Genomic DNA, 22,866 nt, shown 5'->3' with positions numbered 1-22,866 from the left:
TCTAACTATCTAGGTCTCCCCAGTCACTGGCCCAGACTGCATAGTCCTAGTCTTGTTCCATCAGGAACTCACCTGTTTGCTCTAACAGCCCCACTAGAATTAACAGTGGTGCATTTGTGGGACGCAACTCCTCCTAAAATATATTTTAATGAGGGAATATGAATGCTTGTTTATGAATGGAAACAGTGTATTAAAAAGCAAGGAGATTATATCGAAAAAATTATGCATTTATTTTTTTCTAAACTTTACTTGAAATAAATTCTACAGCTTTACTGTAATACTGTATGTGGCTACCTGACCATCACACCCATCTGGGTTCCTTCCCCAAATTGTTGACACAAACTTGAAAACACACAATTGTCCAGAATGTCTTTGTATACTGTAGACCTACTGTGTCCTTTCAGGTGAATTAAATTAAAAGCCCTAAACCTGTTCACAAAGTGATGTCTATGAAGACATTTGCAAAAGTTGGAACACAAGCTCTTGAGTGACCTGAGGGGGATTTTTCATTCATAGATTAACTTACAGTAACTATGACCAAAAAGAAAAAAAGAAAGAATGAATGAAAAACTGACCATAAATCTTTTTTTTTTTAGGAATTTCACAAGGGAGTGGGATCCACACTAGAGGTAGAATGTAACAAATTACAATTACTGTACAGTACGTGATGCTTTTTACTTATACTCGTTACATGTTTGATCAAAAATTTACAACACTACATTTAAAAAAACCCTCACTTTTCAACTAAGGATCCTACAAAAGTGCTTTAATTTTTTAATGTAAACAATTGTTTATGGTCACTTACACTATATCACTACTAAGTTACACTGCACATGGGAAGGACAGAAACAAAACAATTCTACCAACCCTAGCTTACAGAAACGACCAAAGTGGTTGACCGAGGTGATCCCATCCGTTTGATCTCTGGGCTGTGGATTCTTTTGGCTCCTTTTCAAGCATCTCAAATGGGCGCACTTGTCAAGGAGACAACGATTTAGCTAACTGGCTAAAACAATTATGCATTTGCATAAGTTTTATGCCAATAACAACATTATTTTTTATAACAAGCCTGTAATTTTTATATATTAGCATGTCTTTTGTATTCTGTATGCTTGCAGTATGCCTATGTTTAATTGCATAGACTATTTGCATTATACTGTGCAGAGTAGCAATGGTAGCAACTGGCTAGCTAAGCCACTGAAATAATGAAAGAGGCTAAAAGTTACTGTAGATATCAAGAAAAATCTGTTTCTTTATGGAGTGCTTTTTCTTTTAAAGTACAAAATAAAGGTTTTTTTCCTTGAGTAAAAATTTGAAGTGGTACTTGTGGAGTACATTTTTAGACAAATACTTTCATATGAGGATTGAGTTTGTTTACTCCTGCCACCTGTGATCTTTTGTATGTCCAACACTTCTAACATATCCACAGCATGACACGCCATGACATGTCAACAAATCCATGGTATTAAATCTAATGTAAAATAGATGGCGAGGAAACAACAAACAAAACATTTGCAAAGTCACATAAATGTTTAATCAAAGAAGATCTGTAATTAGCACCTTGCTTTGTTCTGACAAATTGTCTGAATATGAATTGGCAAGAAGAGCATAAACCACAGGTTACAGTATGTGTGCTGGTTTATACTGAAGGGAAAATAAATTGAAAAAGAATTGGGCCAACTTTAAAACACAGACACAATGGGTGGAATTTACAGCAAGGGGAGAGCTGAAGTTTGCAAGGTTTACTAAGTGACCTTCAATGCTTTCTTGCGTGCATTAAATATCACACATCAAAAGTGGAAAAGCAGATTGCTGTATTGCATTCGATTTAAAATGTTAAGCAAATGATGAACAGCATATACAGTATGGCCAGAACATAGTGTTAAATATTTAAGCCTATTATAAATCAATCAATTTACATTATAAATACATTGGGCCCTAAGGGCATCAAAGATGGCACAATATGATCACTGATTACTATTCAAGAGGTGGTTAATTCTATCATGAATGAAATAAAGTAGCGACATGATTGCCATTGTTTTGAATCAGGCTGAAAGATGCGCTGGCAACAAGAGACACCTGATTCCCCTGTGTTTTCCCCACTGACTATGAATCATGCATGACTCTGTCTGTGGGAGAGAGAAACTCTATCAGCCTAACATTAAGCTTGCTGCTCATGCTAGATGAGCATATGTGTCTGTATGTGTTTGTGTGTATGTCTGTCACAATGTCTAGAAATGATAATCGACGTCAAGGTGAGTAGGTAAATGTCGGATCAAAGGATTATAAGATCCTTGAGTATTTTCACTTACTACTAAACCAGAGCAAACCACAAATGAGCACAAAGCTCAGATCAATAGTTTTGACCTTGACATTATCTACAGAGCGTTCAGAGAATGCCTTAAACCCCGTTCTGGTGTAACCTATTGTATAAGCACATTCGAACCAGTTTATCAGGATTAACCTACTTAGATATAAACTGCTGTGTTAGAGATCACAGGGGCACTTAACCTGCTTCAGTGGGCCATCCTGTCGTATACACCATGGCATGAATTAGTCAAAAGGCATTCTGCTCCACGGCTAGTCCGTAGCCAGTAATTATACCACTGAAATGGAAAAAGAGCTTAGAGATGCGACTCTATAAGATTTCAGCCCGAGGGCACAAGTATTGATTGCACAAATCTGCAGCATCTACCTGGCCCTCTGGAGTGCTTGGCATTTTTTTTTTTTTGCCAGATGCACCGCAGTATAATCTGTAATCTGAAACATTGCATTGTATTGCAACCAAGTGACTGAATAAAATGTCACTGAATAAAAGAAGTACAGCACTGAAGCAGGACTGTCTTGTGCCTATAGGCATATGGAAGCAAACCAAGAAGAAAATGTTGATCATGCATACTACAGAGCTATTGAATACAGGTATGATTCTGCTACATTGAGCTTTTTATAGGAATTGTATGGAACATTTATAGCAGGAGCCTACTGTATCAGCACTTTGTAAGTAATAAAGAGAGAGAGAGAGAGAGAGAGAGAGAGAGAGAGAAAGAGAAATGGGTGAGAAAATCAATTATTCATGTATCATTCATTGATAATTTTATTAATATGATCGTTTGCAATTCACTAAAAATAAAAGGAATTAAACACTCAAGGAAGTAATGCTACTGGTAAGTAAATGATTATTTGATTATTTTTTACTTTAACAGTATACACCATTTTTTCCTCTTAAAATAAAATTGAATGGACAGAGACAGATGGACGAAGAGACAAGAAGAAAGGAAGGAAAGGAAGAAGGAAAGATGTTTGGCTCGGTTCTTATTAGACCTTTCGCACTGACTTTGTTCTGACCATCTCAATCTTTAAAATGGAAATCAACACCTCAAAAGACTTGTCGAACATGTTTTTGTTCCACCAAGTCTATTATTTCCAGCATACCTAATTTATGTCTATATCTATTTTATATGTGAAGGTAGTTCTGTGACACAAGGATTTTAATCAGGAAGGAATACTTGAGTATTTTAATTTGATGGTAATGTAAATCATAGCATGATATAATGCTGATAATAACAATGATGAAATACACTGTTATAGTAAGAAATGGCTTTACCCCCCCCCCCCCCCATACTGTATATGGTATCTCTGCATTTGTTTCCCCTGGGTTCTCCATCTTTCCACTGTTTGAAAACATGCTTTATTAAATGTTGCAAAAGTTCTAAAATAATTTACATTCTATCAAGTGGATGTCAAAATTGGCAAACAAAAAACTGAAAAATCTTATCAAACTGTTGTTTACCAGAAGAGATAAGCATATAACCACTATCTTATCCACATTGCATTGACTCCCAGTAAAATTTTACATTTGCATAAACACTAATGTATACCACAGTACCTGTGTGAACTGTTAATGCTTTGAGATCCAAAGTATTATGAAAACTACAGAAAAGTTTTTTTTTCCCACAAAGACACAAAGTTACTGAATAAACTTCCAGTTAATATTAGGGACTCAGACAGCGTTTCAGTCTTTGCCTTGACAGAAAACCTATTTATTTATTCTAGATTTGTCTAAGGTAAATATGCGTTTCTTGTTGCTTGTGTCTATAGTCGCTAAATAGTATATTTCTGAAACAATTCAACTTGAACAACTTTCCCTTATAATGAACCTTCAGTCTTAGAGCACACAAATAAACTCAGGCATGATTTCTGGTCATACTATCTGATATCTCCCAAATGAGAATGGGTTCCCTGTTTAGTCTGGTTCCTCTCAAGGTTTCTTCCTATCGTCGTCTCAGGAGGTTTTTCCTTGCCACCGCTGCCCCTGGCTTGCTTATCAGGGACAAAACTGATAATTACAGTATATTTTATATATACTTCCTTACATTTAATAATTTATTTCCATAATTTAAAAATTCTGTGAAGCTGCTTTATTACAGTTGATCATTGTTAAAAGCACTATATAAATATAATTATAATTAAATAATTATAATAATTTTTTTAACCCTTGAACATTCTGCTCATTTTTTTATAAAGCACATTTTGAGACAATATTTCTGATTCACATTGAAAATGTGTTGAACTTAACCTGACATATCCATCTTCACCACTCACATCGAGGCATGCTACGTGTTAAAAAAAATTACACTACAACATTACAACATTATGATGATGATGATAATGATGATGATGACGATTATTATTATTATTATTATTATTTTATTAGTATTATTTATTTACCAGATTAAAAAATCTTGATTGCTGTTTGCAATTATTGCCTCAAGGAAAAAAAAAAGCAAAGAAAAAAACTGGATCTTTTTTCAAGAGGAAAAAACTGTCAATGTTGACATCTCCATATAACACAAATTGTTACATTTTAATTTAATACCACCTCTAATAATTTAAACTTTTGAGTTGCAAGCGTTTCATTAAAAGCACAAGCGAAACAAGTTATAATGCAGTATTATCTGTGGAAATAAAACAGTAAACAAAGTGACTTCATCATGGCCTCTACGATGTCAGAGTGGCCTCTTGATCAAAGCCTAGTTGACCTCTTTGATGGACTCTGCTTTGAAGTCACCATTTAAATAGAGTGATGCCTGTTGAGGTGACTTGATTAATAGAAATGAGGCATGTCAAGTCAAAAGGCCAGAAAAGCAAATGCAGTTCCATTTCAAAGAGGTATGGCACAGAGAAAGAATAAAACATTGCAATATCATTTGAAAGACCTGGTCTTATGTCCTCCAGCATTATTTTGGTCTTAGGAAGAAATGGCACAGAGATGGGACGTAAAAGTCATTATTTTCCTATATAATAATGTTCCAGAAATGTTTTATTCTTCCTATACCACAGTAATTTGCCAATCATTAAAATTTCTGCAAAATTCTGCAAAAAAAAGCTATATATAAATACACTGGCCCCTGTCCAAAAACAAAAAAACAAAAACACACACACATTTAAATACTTTGTTTGACCACCCTGATCAGTGATAACTGATCGATAATTTAGTATTTACAGGTCTGACTCATTTTATTGCCATATAATGTTGCTAAGCCTACACCTGATTATACTCCAGATCATAACACTGCCTCCGGAGACTTTGTCCAGTGCATTTAGTATGAAATCTTCTTGCTTTTACTATTAAACATAGCTATGATATTTTATGCCTTTACCATGGTTATTTGACTCATTCGTGTATTTAGTGATGTGTATTTTGCCTGAGGCATATTAGTCATGTCTTCCATTAATTATAACCTTGTCATAAATCATCCATTACAACACAATGACCACAACCATGTTTATGCACTATATCAAACTAACACAATTACAGACTCACTATCTAATGTAATAGACAATTCACTATCTTGAGGATGGGAAGATAAATATATATTGTTTTTCAGCACTAGGATACAAAAGGCTTTCGTCACCTCATTTTCTCAGGCCGTGACAGATATTGTGCAAGCAGATTGTGATGATCAATTCATACAGGTCTTTTTCACCAGGCGACTGAAAAGCCCAGCAATTATCTATAATTACGCTGTCTCAGGGAAAAAAGGCGGAGGAAATTAACAGCACACAGCTGGATAATAGCTGCACCCGAAGCGTCTAAATTGCAACATTGAGATGGAAAATTGGTTGAGTTTGTCCTTAGTAATACTGATGTAAATTACAGGTTGGATCCTTGATCAGTTACAGCACCAGGAAAACCTGTGACTATAAACCTACAGCACAACGCATTAGAAGAAACAGAATACGTTCATTACATGGCGGATAAAAATAGTTAAGCTTTTGTTAAATTTCCAGATGAAGCCAGGAAGAAGGCATGGTGCGCTGTTAAAGAAGAATAATTAGTGATAGAAAAGTGTGATATGGCATACTGTACATCAAGATGGATAAGCAAATCAAAATTTACTTAGCAGGGACTAGCTCAAGAGAAAATACCTCTACGCTTGTGAGTGTTAGACACTTTAAAAAATACTGTAGCATCAGTCACTTGAGAAGGCGACACAGGAATCTGCATTTTATTACTGTATAACAATGTGGACATTAAAGTCATCCTGATTAGGTTGCCTTAGCATTGCCAGACAACTTGAGGGACCTGGACGTAAATTGTCAGAATCTCTGTAACACCGATACGGCCACCAGGACGCAATGCTAATATTCTACTACCACATTACCTACATGCTACTTTAATTATCTTAAGACCGCTAGAAAAATTAATTCATTCATTCATCTTCTATACCACTTATCCTATAGAGGGTCGCAGGGGCCTGGAGCCTATACTAGGAGATTTTTCCATTACAGGGCACACACAAACACAAACTACAGGCAATTTGGGAACGGCAATTAGTCTAATCTGTATGTCTTTTGACTGTTAAACATTCCGCCACTGTGCCACCCTGAAGAACAAGTCTTGACCTCAATATATAAGTGCAAGGGGAAAAAAAAAAGGGGGGGGGGGTTAGGGCTCATTTTTAGCACTGGTACTGGTACTGGTTTAAGTGTAAGGGCTTAAATCCCACCTCTGATTTTTTTTCTGTCTATTTTTTTTCTTGATTTCCACGAAGTTAATGTTTCAACACTATCCTTTCAGGTTCTGATAAAGTACTGAAGAGTTCTTAATTCCCCTAGTTCCCAATTCCAGTAATTTGAAGTTCCCATAGATGTCTTTTTTGCTTGACGCAGCCCAATACCTTCTGAAATAGTGACATTTTGGGCCAGCAGTGTAGATGGATGGATGGATAGATGGATAGATGGATATATATATATTTTTTTTGTTGTTGTTGTTGTTTTAGAGTTTTTCAGTAAATACAATAATACATTCATTTATTCAAACAAACATAAAAGCCAAATTCTTTCATTTTTCTTTAATTTATCAAAACAACAAAATGTCATATATTGTTTATATATTTATATAAAACAAAACATTTTAAATATTATTAATTCTTATATACAAATTTTAAACAATACATGACATAATAACACATTTTCAGTCATAAAAAGCTTACAAAGCGGTAAATTTCTGTTTCCAAAATGTGTGAGTCGAGAGATTTGTGAATGTTAGGATACAATGTTGTTATTTGAAGCATGTCTACATTCATACACAAACTAGAGGTGTGTTTATCAAGACAATCTGGGATACACTAGAAAAAAATGAAACCTGACATTAATGACACCTTTTAAATTCCTAAAACAGCCGATGATCTATCGAGTGAATGTAAATCACAATGGGATTCAGGAATGTAAAAGCCCTCTAATGAGATTGTAAGAAAGTCTTGCGTAGTTGAACACACCTCAAGCTAATTAAGGTCACTGTTTTCTAGAGGAACAGGGTCTAGGAGAGAAGGCATATGTGAATTTGAGTGTATATAAGAGGAGTGTGTCTGTGTGTGCATGTACGAGTGGTAGTACAAGAAGTACGGGAAAGAAAAAGAAAAAAAATAATCATACTGTGTCCACAGCTGCCTGGTCTGCGTCATCCACAGGACTGTAACCTTTTAAACACATATCACTCTTACTGAGACTTACTCTTACTGAGACTCCTTTCCAGTTTGTTCATTTACCTTACAATGTCCTCAAGGTTTAAACTGGGTGTAACACTGACAAGATTCTTGAAGTAAAAAAAAAATCATCTTCCTGGATGGCGAGTGGCAGCTCAGAAGGCGTTGGGTCGTTCTATGACTGACTGTCTTCCATGTGAGATCTTAACATGGCAAAAGAGACAAAACATATAAATAACCAGACACAAAAATGTGTTTTGTGTACTTTTCGTCTTACTGAGGTAAACAGACAGTATTGGAGTAATAACTTAAGTAAACTCCTGAGCTAGTGAGCAAGATTACGGACCTGTTCGTTCATAATGGCCGAGAGCTCGTTCAGCATGTCTTTGTAGTGAGCTCTCATTTCCTCCTGGTACTCTAGCTGGTCCTCCTTTATCAGACGCTCGTTCACATCCAGGGCTTGACCGCATGCATCTGCAAACTGCCTGCAAGAGGACGCAAAGACTGGGATTATAATGCAATTCATTAAATACTATTATTAAACATAGACATAATAAATAATAATACATATGAAAGCATTTCACACCTATTTAAGTTCTAATACCAAACATCGAAAGCGTAGAGAGCCGTGAAAGGTTACCTGAAGATCTCTTTGAGCAGTTTGACCTGGTTGTCTGGGTATTTCTTTGCATTTTTCTCCTCCAAAAACGCTCGAGCGTAAGCCATTGGTCCGGCGTTTACCTGCAGAGAATGTTCAAAATACCTATAGATCAACATTGTTCTCACTGCTGACAGGTCAGAAAGTGTTTAAGGTGCTATGATATGGGTTTGTATTAATGGAGCTTGTTTTAATAGCTTATTGTTTCTATACTAAGTACTGTATATTACAATTAATTGACGAGACTTTTTAATACATCTACTGTATTTAGCATTTTAACATCTGAGCAAACAAAAAATACATGTCATACTTAAATAAAATAATTACATCATTGGCAATTTGGATTAAGATGAGCACTTTGAACTCAGTATGCCGCCTAGCCAACTTCACCAGGTGTTTAAGTGATCTCCAATTGTGAATTGTTTTCCTCCATAAAGTTGGTTCAACACTATTCTTACAGGTTTTAATAATATGTTAAAGTGTCATTAACCCAATTCTAGTAGTTTAAAATATCCTTAAATGTTTTCTTTGCTTGATGCACAACAATAATTTGACCCCTCTGAAATGGTGACCTTTTGTTGGTCAGGCAGTGCCCAACAAAAAGTTCACAAGCTTGGTCACTATGCTCCACTTGAACAACATGTGTAACATAAGTCAAGAGTTAAGAACTCTTGTCCAAATCAACATCAAAAAGTTGAAAAGTTAGGTGTGGATTATACCACCCAACAAGTATTGAGCGAAATACAGCAGGCCACAATGCCAAAGAATCATTGCAGATGATCCAGATGGAGAACTGATGAGCCTGTTGGACAGCAACCTTTAAAATAATAAAAAAGAAAGGAAAACTCTTTCATCATACAAATCACCCACTGGTGCTTCAGCTATCCAAGAAGCATAAAGACCTCAGACTGCATATCTATCATCAACCTGAAAGCCAAGCTCGTTCAGACCTACCGTATCCTGTGCTTCATATCAACTAGGCCTTGCTACAGAAAAAGCAGACACTTTGGCAGAGGGAAATCACATTTACTGATGACTGCGGGATGATGTTAAGCACAGCCAGATACCTGTAATTAATAACGCCACTATCCCCCAAGTAAAGTTTATAATACAAAGGGGAAATTTGGTAATCACAGACAAGGATAAAGCAGAGATAACAAAACACTGGTTCCAGAAGCAGTTCACAGATCATCATGGTCTGCCACTCAGGTCATTACTGCCATCTTGGCACTGTGAAATAGTCATGCAGCCATCCTTGATAACATCAACAAGTAACTCTTTAAACATGCAAAAGACATTGTGGGAGGCCCCATCACATGCATAATCAATATGTCCTTTGAACTACAGAAGCCCAAGGAAACACTGCACTATGATCACATTGCCAGAATCAAAGAAGCACTATAGTCCGCCAGCAAATCTTAGACCCATCATTAAGAGAAATCCTGTCCATCGCCACCATATTAAAGAGGATCCGAAAGAGGTAGGAAGTGTGTGGGGCCGCAGGCTTGCTGGATTAGCAATCACCATCAAGTGCAAAAAGATCCCAGATGTCCTCTTCCGAGCTGTGTGTGATTAAGAGAAACCGCAAACAATACAGTACATTCCCTTCTAGCAGGTACAAGACATATAAATTCTGAAATGCCTGCAGAATTTGGGACATCCGTTAAGACTCCTCTAAAAGACAGCCTTTCTCCCGTTCACCTCACCTGGTATCCTCCTGCTGCCAGACTCTACACTGGCATTCCACCAGACCCAATGTCTCTGTTTCTGAAATTTGAATGCAATTAGAACCTTAGTAGGTAACTGATGGGGATTTCTTGGCTGAGGAAAACTCACATCATAGAGAGCTACATCCCAAAGACACGGACCACCTCAAAGTCTTCATGAATGAAACAAAGACCATATTCACTCACACATATATCTTGCCAGGAAGTCAAAACAGGTGCAGATGGTCATGTTGGCTAAGAAAATGAGGAACAGCATAAGATCAAGTCCATTGATTGACGACCAGCCTGAGATACAAGATAGCACTGAAGACAAGATTCAACAGACTAGATGCATGTCATCAGAAACACCTGAGGACCATCACAGGACACAGCTGGCCAGAAAGACTCATTTCAAACAAGATGTGCAAACAAGGATGAGACCTCTCTCATGTATTGACGTTGAAACCCTAACCAACAGTGCCTGCCATTGTAAGGCAAGGAACTGTCCACAAAAAAAGACTAGTGTGCTCTCATGGAGTTTACTGATCAGGAATGGAAGCTCGTCATGTCACCCAATATTACCCCCACATAAGGCAAATGTGCAAGAAAAAAAAACTTATTCAGAGAAGAGAAAACTAATCAAGTGGAAATAAGTTGCACTGATATGTTCAAGATAAATCATCCAGTATGTGTGTGTGTGTGTTTGTGGATGCGTACCTTTACACTGACACTGCCCTGAAGCTTGAGCTGTAGCCGGATCATGTCCACCTCGTCCATCTTGCAGAGCTGGTTAAGTTCAGACACTTTGCGGCTCATCTCATCGATCGCCACCTCGATGGGGTTCATCTCCGTGCTCTGCTGCTTCACCACCTGGATCCGCTTCTTCAGGTACGGGAACATGGAGCTTGCTATTTATTGTTTCAACAGAATAGAGGGATCAGTGTGGAGGAAGTGGGAAAACTGGCACAAGGCTCTAAATCTTACAAACAGCTCCATTATTTATTTGTGTCTTCTAGTAAAAAAAAAAAGAAAAAGAAAACCAAGCGTTTATATAAATAGCACCTATTTTTCCAAGAAATTTAGTTGGACTTACTGGTCAGGATGGTGCGCCTCTTGCACTGTTCCTCCACGTCGCCATGCTTTTTGCCAGACAGAGTAAAGGGTGTCTCGAAGACGAAGCGATTGATGTTGTGATTCCTTTCAAAATCAGTCTTCTTTTCTTGTTGCTCCTTCTCATCAAAGTACGGCACCACGTACGTGACCTGAATGTAGGCAAATCTCGGATCCAGATCTTTGGGGTTCACCTGAACCAAGACAAACGTCGCATTAAAAGATGGAACGACCAATACTTTTCATAATAGTTTGAAATTACATTTTAGTGAAGGAATAATCAGAACATGCACCTTGTTGGAGTCCTGAATCATTTTGACATTGTCTGCTCCAAACTTGTCAGAATAGAGTTTGAGGAGCCTTTGAGAAATCTCCGAAAGGCCTGTGAGCTTCGGCTCTTTGTAGATAAACTCCTTACTCTCCTCCTCTTCAAAGAATCCCTATCAGACAGACCACTGTTAGTATTGATATCAGGTTGCTTGAATTCTTGGTGTACAGTGTCCTCATGTGGCAGCGACGTTAATAACTGTCTGTCTTGCATTATGCTTCTTTGTCATGGCTGTAACCTGTGATTATTTAAATGCAAGCACAAACATCTTTCACATGGTCCAAATGTTAAAGCAGTTAATACAACTTTTGCAAAGACATCGCTATTAGTTGTGGGCTGTAATGACTGAAACAGCATGGATTAAACCACACTTAGATACCTCTGTCTGACCTGAGAGCCTTAGTATCTATAAAAGTATACTGTAGTTACAGTATATCTCCATATTCCACATACACACAGTTAGGCATAGACATAAGGGTGACTTATGGGAGAAATACAGCGTTACATACATATGTATGCAAATATGTATGTAAAAAAAAAACTAATTTAAAAATTAGCTGTGTAGGAGGAAGACGTATGGTTAAGTTGTTTAGAGCAGGAAACGGGGAAGAAAATGTCATAAAGTGAACGGAACGTACCAAACTTACCACTGCCTGACACAGAAAACCGAAAGGAAGAAGAGAACAGACGGAGGATTTAAAGAAATCAATGTGAGAGATGATCACGTGAGATCATCCTCAAAACCGACAATGAAGAGCATACATTTTCTGTAACTGCATCATTATTGCCACAACTAAAGTACCATTAATGCTTGTTTTTTTTCTGTACAGTAAAATCCTGCCACGTTACTCCAACAGGAGTATATATATATTTTTTTTATTGGGAAATCCAAAATCTGCGTACGCTCATCCTTCTTATACATGGCCTTACCTGTCCGTAAAAAGCCACGCGGTAGTATCGCCCAAAAAGACGCTTCTCTGAGTTCACGACCTCGTTCACCTTCAGATATGAGCGATGAATGTCGTAGTACAGTTCGGACAGCCTCTGTAAAAATGCATACACACACACAGAATTAAAATGGTTCAGTTTGCAAAGGAAAATGTTCTCAGCAGGGAACTCGCTCGCAGGTCTGGGACTCACCTTGAAATCTCGTCTCTTCTCAAAAACGGCGATGATGGGCTTATTTATATCCGCTATCAGTTCGTGCCGTTCAGATTTCCACAGATAATCCACACACAGCTCGAGCTGCTCCACCAGTGTGTCCTATAAAACAGACACCCCAGAATACCTTTAGTCATAATAAATAGCAAAATACCACAGCTACTGTAAGACAGTTCGTTCAGTACCTCGGTGTACGGCGTATCCTGGGTGCCAGTGTCCTCTTTCATGGCTCCTTCCTCCTGCACGTTGGGTGAGATGTTCATAAATGCAGGCCAGCCCATACTAAATGAGGCTGCAGGTCCCAAGAAAGAAAGTAAGAGCGAATGATTATCCCAGTATAAACTCACTCAAGCACAACTTTATATCTTAGCAACCATTCATCCACTCACATTTTCATGTTTTTATTCCAAGAACTATGTATAATTTGCACAGTTTTATAATATTCAGTGCACATGTGATCTGTGACTAGCATGCAGTCACGGTTGACACACTGGGTGGACAGCAAGGTGAATGTCAGCCAACACTGTTTCATTCGCTACTTAACAAAAAGTCCTTTCTTTTTCACCAACAGCACAAGTTTAGATCAAACACTGTGCAAATAAAAGAGTCTATACCGTCTCATCTACATCATCTACAGGCGCATCAACTGGTGGAACGCAGGAACTAGAAAGACTTGGATCAGAAGCTGTTTAAAGAGTCAGAGTCAGTCTATAATTTTATTTAGGTTTTCTGGTCTGATCAGTGACATCATCAAATGAATGGAAAGAGAAGTATGTGTTTATTCTTGCTGCTTGAAGCTCAAAATAGACAGATAGACAATAGAGGTGTGCATAAGTGGGTGTTTTTTTTTTTATTTAAGGTTAAAAATAATTACTTTTTAGTCATTAAATGGGTCTCCACAAACAAACTACTGTGTGTACTGTAAGGAAACAAATGATCAGCTTTTGGTGATTTTTCTTTTTTTTGGATTGGCTAGAGCATAAACATGTAATTGAAATCTCTCCTTTTGTGACCTCATATAAGAAGATACTCTTCCTTGCTGCTCAGCTTTGCTGTTCCCGGTTGTGGCGTGGCCCAGCAGTAGCTCATTTATAAAGACACAATAATGCCTATGGTAAATTGCTAAAGAAATTGTAAAATATGAGACCCTTTCATATAGGCCGTCAGATATAAAGCCTCAGGAAAAAAAAAGTCATGTAAGTGTACTGGGAGCCTCTTTACACTGTGGTTTAAACTATGAAATTTGCTTCCATTTGAGAAACGACTAAATATAATATATAAAACACCACCAGCATGCACAGTACATTTTTTCATCAGTTTATACATATTAATAATAATCATAATTATTTTGGGAATTTGGGAATTTAAAAGTTACTTTTTATAATTTAACCTTTATTTCAGAATCTTAATCACTAATCAAATGTGGTGAACTAAATCACCGTTGCTGCATCACTAATAATTAAGCACTAAGTGGTAACAGTGCTAACGATCTGTCTGGAAAACTGGAATCTGTTAAATGACGCTAAACATAAATCACCTTTCTTAAGCTTTTAAGCCTCAGCACTCACCATAAGATATAAAAGTTCATACTCGAGAATATCTGTTATAGCAGTGGTCCCCAACCACCGGTACTGGACGGTGTATGATTTGGTACCCGCCCTTACAGGAATCCTGCTTCCATTGCCAACACCGTATCTACAGTATGTCAAGCGTGGTTGTATTTAGTGACAGCAGTAAAAACTAAATTACGGAGCAGGTTGGAGACCACTGTGTTAGATCTTAGTCCAGGACGTACAACACATTCAACACCTACTAGACTGGAAAGATTTGAAGACATGGTAAGTTTAGGAACACTCACTTTCTCCTTCTTGGGGGGTTAGTAAAGGGCAACAGTTAACTACATTGGCCTCCTCTGTGCTCACGCTTGAGATCCGTGCCTTTTCAGGCTTCCAGTAACCTGTGATTGCAAAGGGGCAGGAGGTTTAACACAGGTTCACTTCTGTTGTTTGGTCTCTTAGCTACTTCATTTTAGCTCATGCTTCAACAGGCGAAAATGAAGAGAAAGCGGAAGCATGCACGGAAGCTGTGGCACTCGTTCTCAATCATGCACACACACAAAAACCAAGGCCTCATTATACTGTAGCTACAGGGCGTGCGTGGGGGGTGAGGCAAGAAAATGTGACACTATAAGAGCTTGCAGTATTTTACGCGAAAAGAGAAGCAGAGGTTAAAAGAAGATAGCGGTTACTGTTACTGTGTTGAGAAAAAGGCATGCCACAGATGTTCCAGTTAAAACCAAGCAACTGCCAGTGAGCGCATGCAGATTTTCTGGCCACCAGGGGGAACTCACCTCTCCTCTTCAGTGACTCTGCTATGAGGGCAGAGATATGGATGTAGCACATGGCAGCCTGAAACACACAGCATTCGTTTATTTTTTTTCCTTTATCTATTAACATTTTGGTTATAGGTGCTCATCTTTACAACCCACTGTCTCTTACCTCAGACAGGTCTCCATTACGGACGTGGATCTTGGCCATGCTTTCTAACCAGGTTCGCCGGAGCTCAGGGGTGCTGGCATACGAGTTGGCAAGGCTGTACTGCAAGTCTACCAGCATCTCCGGGTCCTTCTCGTGCTCCTTCATTTGCGAAGTGGCCATCAGGACGGTACGGATTCGCTTCGTCAAGTCCTTCACCTCAGCCGGGAATGTCGTGTTCTGACAAGAAACAAAAATAAAAGTTTTTATTTTTTTATTTTGGGTAATACAAGAGCAAAGTCTGTAAATGTCAAAAGTCTAAGGAAGTGTGCCACTTACTTTTAGAGGTGCATCACCATTGGCAAAATTGTTGATAATGGCCAGAGACTGCTGAAAACGTGAGCCTCCTATACCTGCATCTGCAATTAGCTGACTTACAGCCTTGATGACCTGCATGATAAAAAAAAGTGTATTCTGTAAAACCAGCCATGTTTCCTAAAAATAAATATTCTCTCATGCTCTACATACTGTATAGTGCTGTGTGTCAACTATTAATTCTGTGTATCCTGTACAGGGTGGCAGAAAGCATGGAGCCTATCCAAGAAAGACTTTGGGCGTGAAGGCAATCCAGGGCGCACATGCACACACACTCACACACTCCGGGAAATTCGGGAATGCCTGCACCTAATCTGCATGTCTCAGGACTGTGGGAGGGGATCAGGGTACCAGGAGGAAACCCACCAAGCATGCAAACTCCACGCATACAGAGCCAATGCAGAACCCTTGATGATGGAGGTGTAAGACCACTGGGCTTAACCATTACACCAAGCAAAAATAATTTATACAAAAAGTAGTTGCACCAAATATAAGCTTTAATTTTATTAATTTTATTTATTTTATGCATAAACACATTTAATTTGATTAATGAAAAAACAACTCCTCATGTACCTAAGTCTACACACTTTTGTATAATGTAGAAAACTTCACTAAAATATTTATAATATTCATCAAATTAACTGTGAAGTTGTTTCCTACTTGAAAAATTTTCAGTTTTCTAATGTTTTTCACAACTCATTGGAAAGGCCAGTATACACAGGATGCACTGGCTGTCACGGAAACACCAGGCTCCACCCTCAACCTCCGTTCCTAATCACCCGAGTTCTGACCACACACCTGATACACATTAGCACCATACCTTAAATACAACTCACTTCCCCTAACTCAGCGTCTGACCTCACATATGGAAACAGACTCTCCAGTTAGCCTCAGTGGAGGCCCAGACCAGCCAGGGAGCCCTGCTGAGGGCCCAGTCAACCCAGAAAGCGCTGCACTACTGCTCGCTCCTCCGCCCGGCTTCGAGGAAGTCGTGCTTCCACCTCCGCCGCCCGGCTTCGACAACCCAGTGTTCGCTCCACCGCCCGGCTTCGACGACCCAGTGTTCGCTCCACCGCCCGGCTTCGACGACCCAGTGTTCGCTTCACCGCCCGGCTTCGACGACCCAGTGCTTTCGCCTCCGCCACCCAGCTTCGACGACCCAGTGCTCACTCCGCCGCCCGGCTTCGGCCTTTGTCTTGCATCTGTTCTGTTTTGTTAAGATGTTGTGTTTGACCCATGTCTACTGCTGTATTTGGGTTTTTCATCGTTTCTTAGTTTATGCTTCCATAGTTCCACTGTTTGAGTTTGTTTGTTTATGTTCTATTTTCATTATTAAAGTGTTTCAACTGCTTCACTGCTTCAATTCCTTGAAAAAGGAAAAATACACAATGATGTGGATATAAAATAATAATTGAGGCAACTTCAATTCCCCCAACGTTCTGGACTAAAATAAATTTTTAGGAATTTCCTGAGATTGCCAAAAATCCTGCTTCCATTGCCAACACCGTATCTACAGTATGTCAAGCGTGGTTGTCTTTAGTGACAGCAGTAAAAAGTAAATTACGGAGCAGGTTGGAGACCACTGTGTTAGATCTTAGTCCAGGACGTACAACACATTAAACACCTACTAGACTGGAAAGATTTGAAGACATGGTAAGTTTAGGAACACTCACTTTCTCCTTCTTGGGGGGTTAGTAAAGGGAAACAGTTAACTACATTGGCCTCCTCTGTGCTCACGCTTGAGATCCTTTTCACCTCTGAGATTATGCCTCGCCTACAGCCCACACACAACACACGTGACACTGGCTTGATAAAGAAGTGATGAACTGCAGCAGTAAAGCTCAACATATTTTTGCCACAGCGCCTAACTAACATCTGCAGGAGTCCAACCTCCTCAATTAACCATTCAGCACGCGCTAAATTCAGCATGTGCGCGTGAGATAATCCGGTGAAGCGAAGCAAAACAGATGAGTGATGAGGTAGTGACGCTGGACTAAATTGGTAAACAATTATTCTGTAAGTGACACTGCAGTTATTCATGTCGGTCAGCCAGATGTGATTTGGAATGCACTAGAAAGAACATGAGCCTTACTTAGGACACTCCTGTTAAAGAGGAAGATGACATTCTGAAAAAAAAAATGATTGCGGTGCACAAACAGGGACTGACCTGGAGGTGAGAACGGACGATACACTTGCCCTTGGTGAACTCAAAATTCTTCCTCATGAGGAAATAGAGAAGAGCAGCGGCTTCGGTCTGTGTGCTACTGGAGCGATGGTTACAGCATTTCAGGATCTCGTAGCACAGACAGCCACATAAGTCGGCCTTCCCCTGGAAAAACACGCAAGGGAACTACAGAGAGAGAGGAAGAGAGTGAGAGATGTTTTAAAATTACAAACAAATAATCAATGTGCTATTTTATTTTGAAACCCAGACCACTCTAATGAAGATAACTGAGATGGTAATATAATAAGCTTTTTAATTTAACAAGTGAGCTTTGTAGGACATGCATGTTTGTGTGTGTGTGTACCTTCTGTATAAAGAGGCGCAATGCAGCAAAGACGTGTCTAAGAGTGGTTGTAGACTGGTTTATTTGGAAGAAGAGCAGATAGGTGTCAAACACTTTCTTCATCAGAGAGTTCTGACCATCATCCTGCAGCAGCTGTTTCTGTACAGGGCGAGAGGAGAGAAGATGTTGGACACAATAAACATTTGCAGTTATTTAATAAAAAAATATATGAATACATATTACTTATATATAAATTTTGTTACGTTGGTAACAAGAACAAGGTGTTGTTGATGCAATGCAGCACTACTGAACAAGATTCCAGGGTAAAAAGTATAGTGCCTTTCATACTGTATATAACGATCACCTTCTTAAAAATGAGCAAAAGCTTTTTTGGTATAATATAAAGATGACACTTTAGGGGAAATGATCTGTCTGTGTTTTAAGAAAATCATTCTGATTAGAACTAATTTTGTAAAAATGGTATTTTGTACTCTTTACTGTATAAAATGTACTGTATATGTGCCAAGCCTATTAAAAACCCATAAGGGATACATAAATACTCTCAGTTACTAGGAACTCTACTGCTGCTTTTTTTCCAAGTTGTCTTGTCCTGGGTTATAAATATTATATGTAAAGTCCTTTTGTCATCCATCACCATGGAAAAGAACAAAGAACTTTCGAAACAAAAGAGACAGATGGCTGGACTATATATTAAAAATTAAAAAGCTGTTAAAAATACTTATAAAGCCGGTACAAACGTGACAAAAAGTTAGAAAGGTGGTGAAACTCAGAACCCGCTCTATTGGTGTTATTCTTGTATATGGCATGAGTAATTCTGAGGAGCTGACCTAAATTTGCAATAAAAGCAACTGTAGGCATTCGATAATACATAAAACGTAAACTGTTGCTATTATGTGTGATTACAACACAAAAGTGATTAAAAGCCTAACACACTGGATCTAAGTAGAATGGCAAATGCTTATACCATTAGGCCACTCATGTGATCATTGTCGTTTTGGGGAAAAAACAAGCAAAATCTGAACTGAGTAACGCCTGCACGGTTGCATTTTCTGCCTACCAAACATGTGAACCCCTCTTGTTTATTTTATCCACCAGATGGCACTGCTGTGTGAAAAATATCTTGGCTTTAAAAAGAAATCCACAGCTACCAGCTCATTAATTAAACTTGCACAGCTCCACAAAATGGATGAGTGCCTACCGACCTTGTGGTGCTGCACGAACAGTCCCAGGACATCGAGCACAGTGAGGGACACTTCTGTGGATAGATTGGCTTCGATGTCTGTCGGGTTGAAGTTCTCATTCTCAGACGAATTTCCATCTAATACACACATGAACAAGATTATCAACATACTATATAAGGGTGCACATTAATTTTAATAGTTTAAAGGTGTAGATATGGTGCATTCTAAGACTTTAAACAACGAAACAGACCTTAGATCAAAGTATTTTGGATTTTTTAACCATTAACCTTAAGGTATTTAAAGTTGAGCTTAATAGGTGGATACCTGTTTCCATCATTTGCAGCAGTTTGGGGTTGGTAAGGGCATTCTTTCCCCGAAGAATGGGCATGGTGTGGGAACGGGCGTGTCTGTGCCCGTCCTGACCTGACGTCATCCTGATTGTCGAGAATAAGGGACACAGCATGGGTCATGACTTTAACCATCCAGCGCAATTCACTCTTTAAAGCATGAACGCTAAGAAGACTAGCATATACAGCTGAACGGGATGCACTTTCCTTCACTGACAGCGTTAAAGCATATCTCATTTGACTATTGGTTCAATCCTGATGTAATATATGTTCATCACTTTCTGTTCTTATAAACCATGATGTTATTGCTAATTTGAATGTGATTGCTAATTACCTCAGCGCTAGAAATGTGAAAGGCAATTTTTACATTTTTAGTCTCTCACACAGGCTACAAAAAGTTAATAAAACATGGTTTTAGCATATTAGCTCTTTTGTTATGAACAGAGATTTATTTACATACAAAAATAAGAGAATACACAAAGACTAGCCATTCACAGGATACCACAGACAGAAGGTCAAAGGAGACGGCCATGCTGGATACAGACAAAATGGCTGCCACTTTGTGTCACAGGAAAACGCTGTATACTATAGTGGAGATTGGTATTGCACCACATCATGAAACTGTGATGAAAAATGATGAAACTGAAATGTCACACTGGACAAATGATGGATACATGAGCTATTGATACCATCAATTCTGCTCCTTTGGTTATATGAGCATTACAGCATTTTGCTAGGGTATGAAATAAAAAAATTTGGTAATATAAAGGGTCTAAAACATTGGCATGTCATAAAAAACTTGTCACTTAAAAAAAATTGTAATTTGGTTTAAGGTGAGGCTGAGGCAAGATCAATTAAACTGTTCAATAATAGGAACATGCTAATAAGGCTAACATTTTCTGGTTCTGTTTAAAAAAAAAAGTAAGCCCTGGCGATCAATACATCACTGAGGCATAAGGTCTGAGCTTTAAGAATAAAATGATCATTTATATCGGTCTTGCCTATGGCTGTTTGTGATAGCGCACAGCTTTATCGCTGCTAGATTTAATGCTAATGGAAACATGCTAACACCTCTGACATGTCAAGCTTGGTGTGATTAGAAGAACAGGCCTTGGGATCTGTGTATAATTTGGATAGAAACCTCTGGCATATAATTACTATCCTGTTTTGTAGCAATTAAAGCTATGAAAAATTATTATAAAACTTTAGCTAGATTTGTTGATAACAGGAACATGCTAATAGCCGTAACACCTGTGTAAAAAGGTTCCTCAGTGAGAAAGGTGGGATTAATAGTAATAATAGTAATAATAATAATAATAATAATAATAATAATAATAATAAAATCAGTTGTGGCATAGCTACATCTGTGACAATAAACAACTTCTAATAGATTTGTAGCTAACAGGAATCCTAAGTGCTAATACTGTTACTCTGCTCAGAATGAAATCCAGGCTCTATGGGGAATGTATTCCTGGGGTGTTTACCATTGGGGCAGAAGCCCTGAGGACTGGGTGGAAGCATTCGAACCCTTCAGAGTGCCAGTGTTCTGCGTGGCCTGCGCCAGCTTAACCGCAGCTGCTAACTTCCTGTGCACAACGACCCAATCACAGCAGGGGTTAAGGGCACCATTATCATTATCATTATCATTATAACCATCCTCAAGTTCTTTATCACATTTGAAGCAGCCAGGTACAAAAAAAAAGAAAAAGAAAAAAAAAGCTTAGCACTAATTTAGCAGGCTGGCATTCAGAGAAGGGCAGCGTTCAAGCTAGTTCAACTTGCAAATGTCAGTGTAAAATAATCAAGCACCTTATGTGATGCTAACTATGTCCTGTTGGCATGTGCGTACTAGCAAAAGAATTTAAATTTTAAATAAGAGTACTTTAGAATGAAGTGGATTTGGTTTGGAAGGCAGTCCAGGGGACGATAATGGAGAAAGAGATGGAGTGAAAAGCAGAATTAAGTGTGTAAGGTTTGCTTAAACATGAAATGGAAATGAGAAAGCAAAGCCAGGCAATATATACAGCACACCAAAACTCATTCACAGATTACAGAACAAGCGGCAGCAAAATTACATGAAGGTATAATTATGCTTTACACATTAACATATAAATTACATATCATTCCAGGGCAGATTACAATGTGTCAGTATATGATAAGTAGATGATGTGTAACACTGTAATAAATACCACCTTCGCTGACTAGAGCAATATTACGTATACTATCCAAATTTGTACTGAAATATAATCATACTCATATATTAAAGGTGCAAAGGACAATAGTTAAATTTTAGTTTTATCTTTTTATTGGGAATAATGTGAAAAATAATTGTTAAATAATGTGATACTCCTTGATACTTCATACTCCTTATCGTATCCTGTACAGGGTTGCAGAAAGTCTGGAGCCTACTGGATCCCAGAGGTTTCTGGGCACAAGGCATGGTACATCCATGGTACACGCCAATTCATCATTTCATATTCTTACACACTACAGGCAATTTGGAAATGGCAAGTGGCCTAACCTGAACGTTTTTGGATTGTGGGAGGAAACCGGAGTACACCCGGAGAAAACCCACCAAGCATGGGGAGAACATACAGACCCCAGAAAGGACCCAGACCTTTGACCCTGGAGGTCCGGGGCCAAAGTGCTAACCACTACTATTGACCATTCATGTTTTTGTAAAGTGGGAGGAAAATAAGGCCCATCTGTGCCACCAAAAAGTATGTTTACTATAGATGTTATCTAAAAGAAAATGACAAAAAAGCTAAAAAATCTTCAAATGTTTTTGTATTTTACTTTTTAACAACTAAAATACAAAATTGCCCAATGCACCTTCAATTAAAGAGAGAGACAGAGAGAGAGAGAGAGAGAGAGAGAGATTAAGAGAAAGAGGGGGGTAGTAGGCATAAAAGGATAAAAAAAAAATCAATAAGTGACCAGAGAGAGACAGAAAGATGGAATAAAAGACAGCTACAAATGCATCAATAAGCTAAAGAAGTGGAAGGAGTGT

General features: G+C 38.4%; 1 protein-coding gene across 3 annotated transcripts in view; it reads right to left on the bottom strand.

Annotated features, from left to right (window-relative positions):
- Positions 1–7,340: 7,340 nt before the first annotated feature.
- The window catches only part of dock10 (dedicator of cytokinesis 10), a 116,443-nt gene continuing 100,917 nt past the window's right edge, over positions 7,341–22,866 (bottom strand). For all 3 annotated transcript variants that reach the window (XM_053487128.1, XM_053487127.1, XM_053487129.1), the window contains exons 39-56: positions 21,341–21,442; positions 19,834–19,943; positions 19,531–19,646; positions 18,329–18,466; positions 17,968–18,150; positions 15,765–15,875; positions 15,450–15,665; positions 15,302–15,359; positions 14,810–14,908; positions 13,137–13,243; positions 12,931–13,053; positions 12,721–12,834; positions 11,756–11,902; positions 11,446–11,656; positions 11,070–11,260; positions 8,629–8,729; positions 8,335–8,473; positions 7,341–8,191 (exon numbers count right to left, since the gene is read on the bottom strand). In XM_053487128.1, the coding sequence (XP_053343103.1) occupies positions 8,144–8,191; positions 8,335–8,473; positions 8,629–8,729; positions 11,070–11,260; positions 11,446–11,656; positions 11,756–11,902; positions 12,721–12,834; positions 12,931–13,053; positions 13,137–13,243; positions 14,810–14,908; positions 15,302–15,359; positions 15,450–15,665; positions 15,765–15,875; positions 17,968–18,150; positions 18,329–18,466; positions 19,531–19,646; positions 19,834–19,943; positions 21,341–21,442 (2,314 nt within the window). In that variant the 3' untranslated portion in view covers positions 7,341–8,143. The remainder of the gene's footprint in view (positions 8,192–8,334; positions 8,474–8,628; positions 8,730–11,069; positions 11,261–11,445; positions 11,657–11,755; positions 11,903–12,720; positions 12,835–12,930; positions 13,054–13,136; positions 13,244–14,809; positions 14,909–15,301; positions 15,360–15,449; positions 15,666–15,764; positions 15,876–17,967; positions 18,151–18,328; positions 18,467–19,530; positions 19,647–19,833; positions 19,944–21,340; positions 21,443–22,866) is intronic.

Source organism: Clarias gariepinus, chromosome 25, assembly GCF_024256425.1.
Source record: "Clarias gariepinus isolate MV-2021 ecotype Netherlands chromosome 25, CGAR_prim_01v2, whole genome shotgun sequence".
Lineage (NCBI taxonomy): Eukaryota > Metazoa > Chordata > Actinopteri > Siluriformes > Clariidae > Clarias > Clarias gariepinus.
This window is presented reverse-complemented; position numbering and strand designations above follow the sequence as displayed.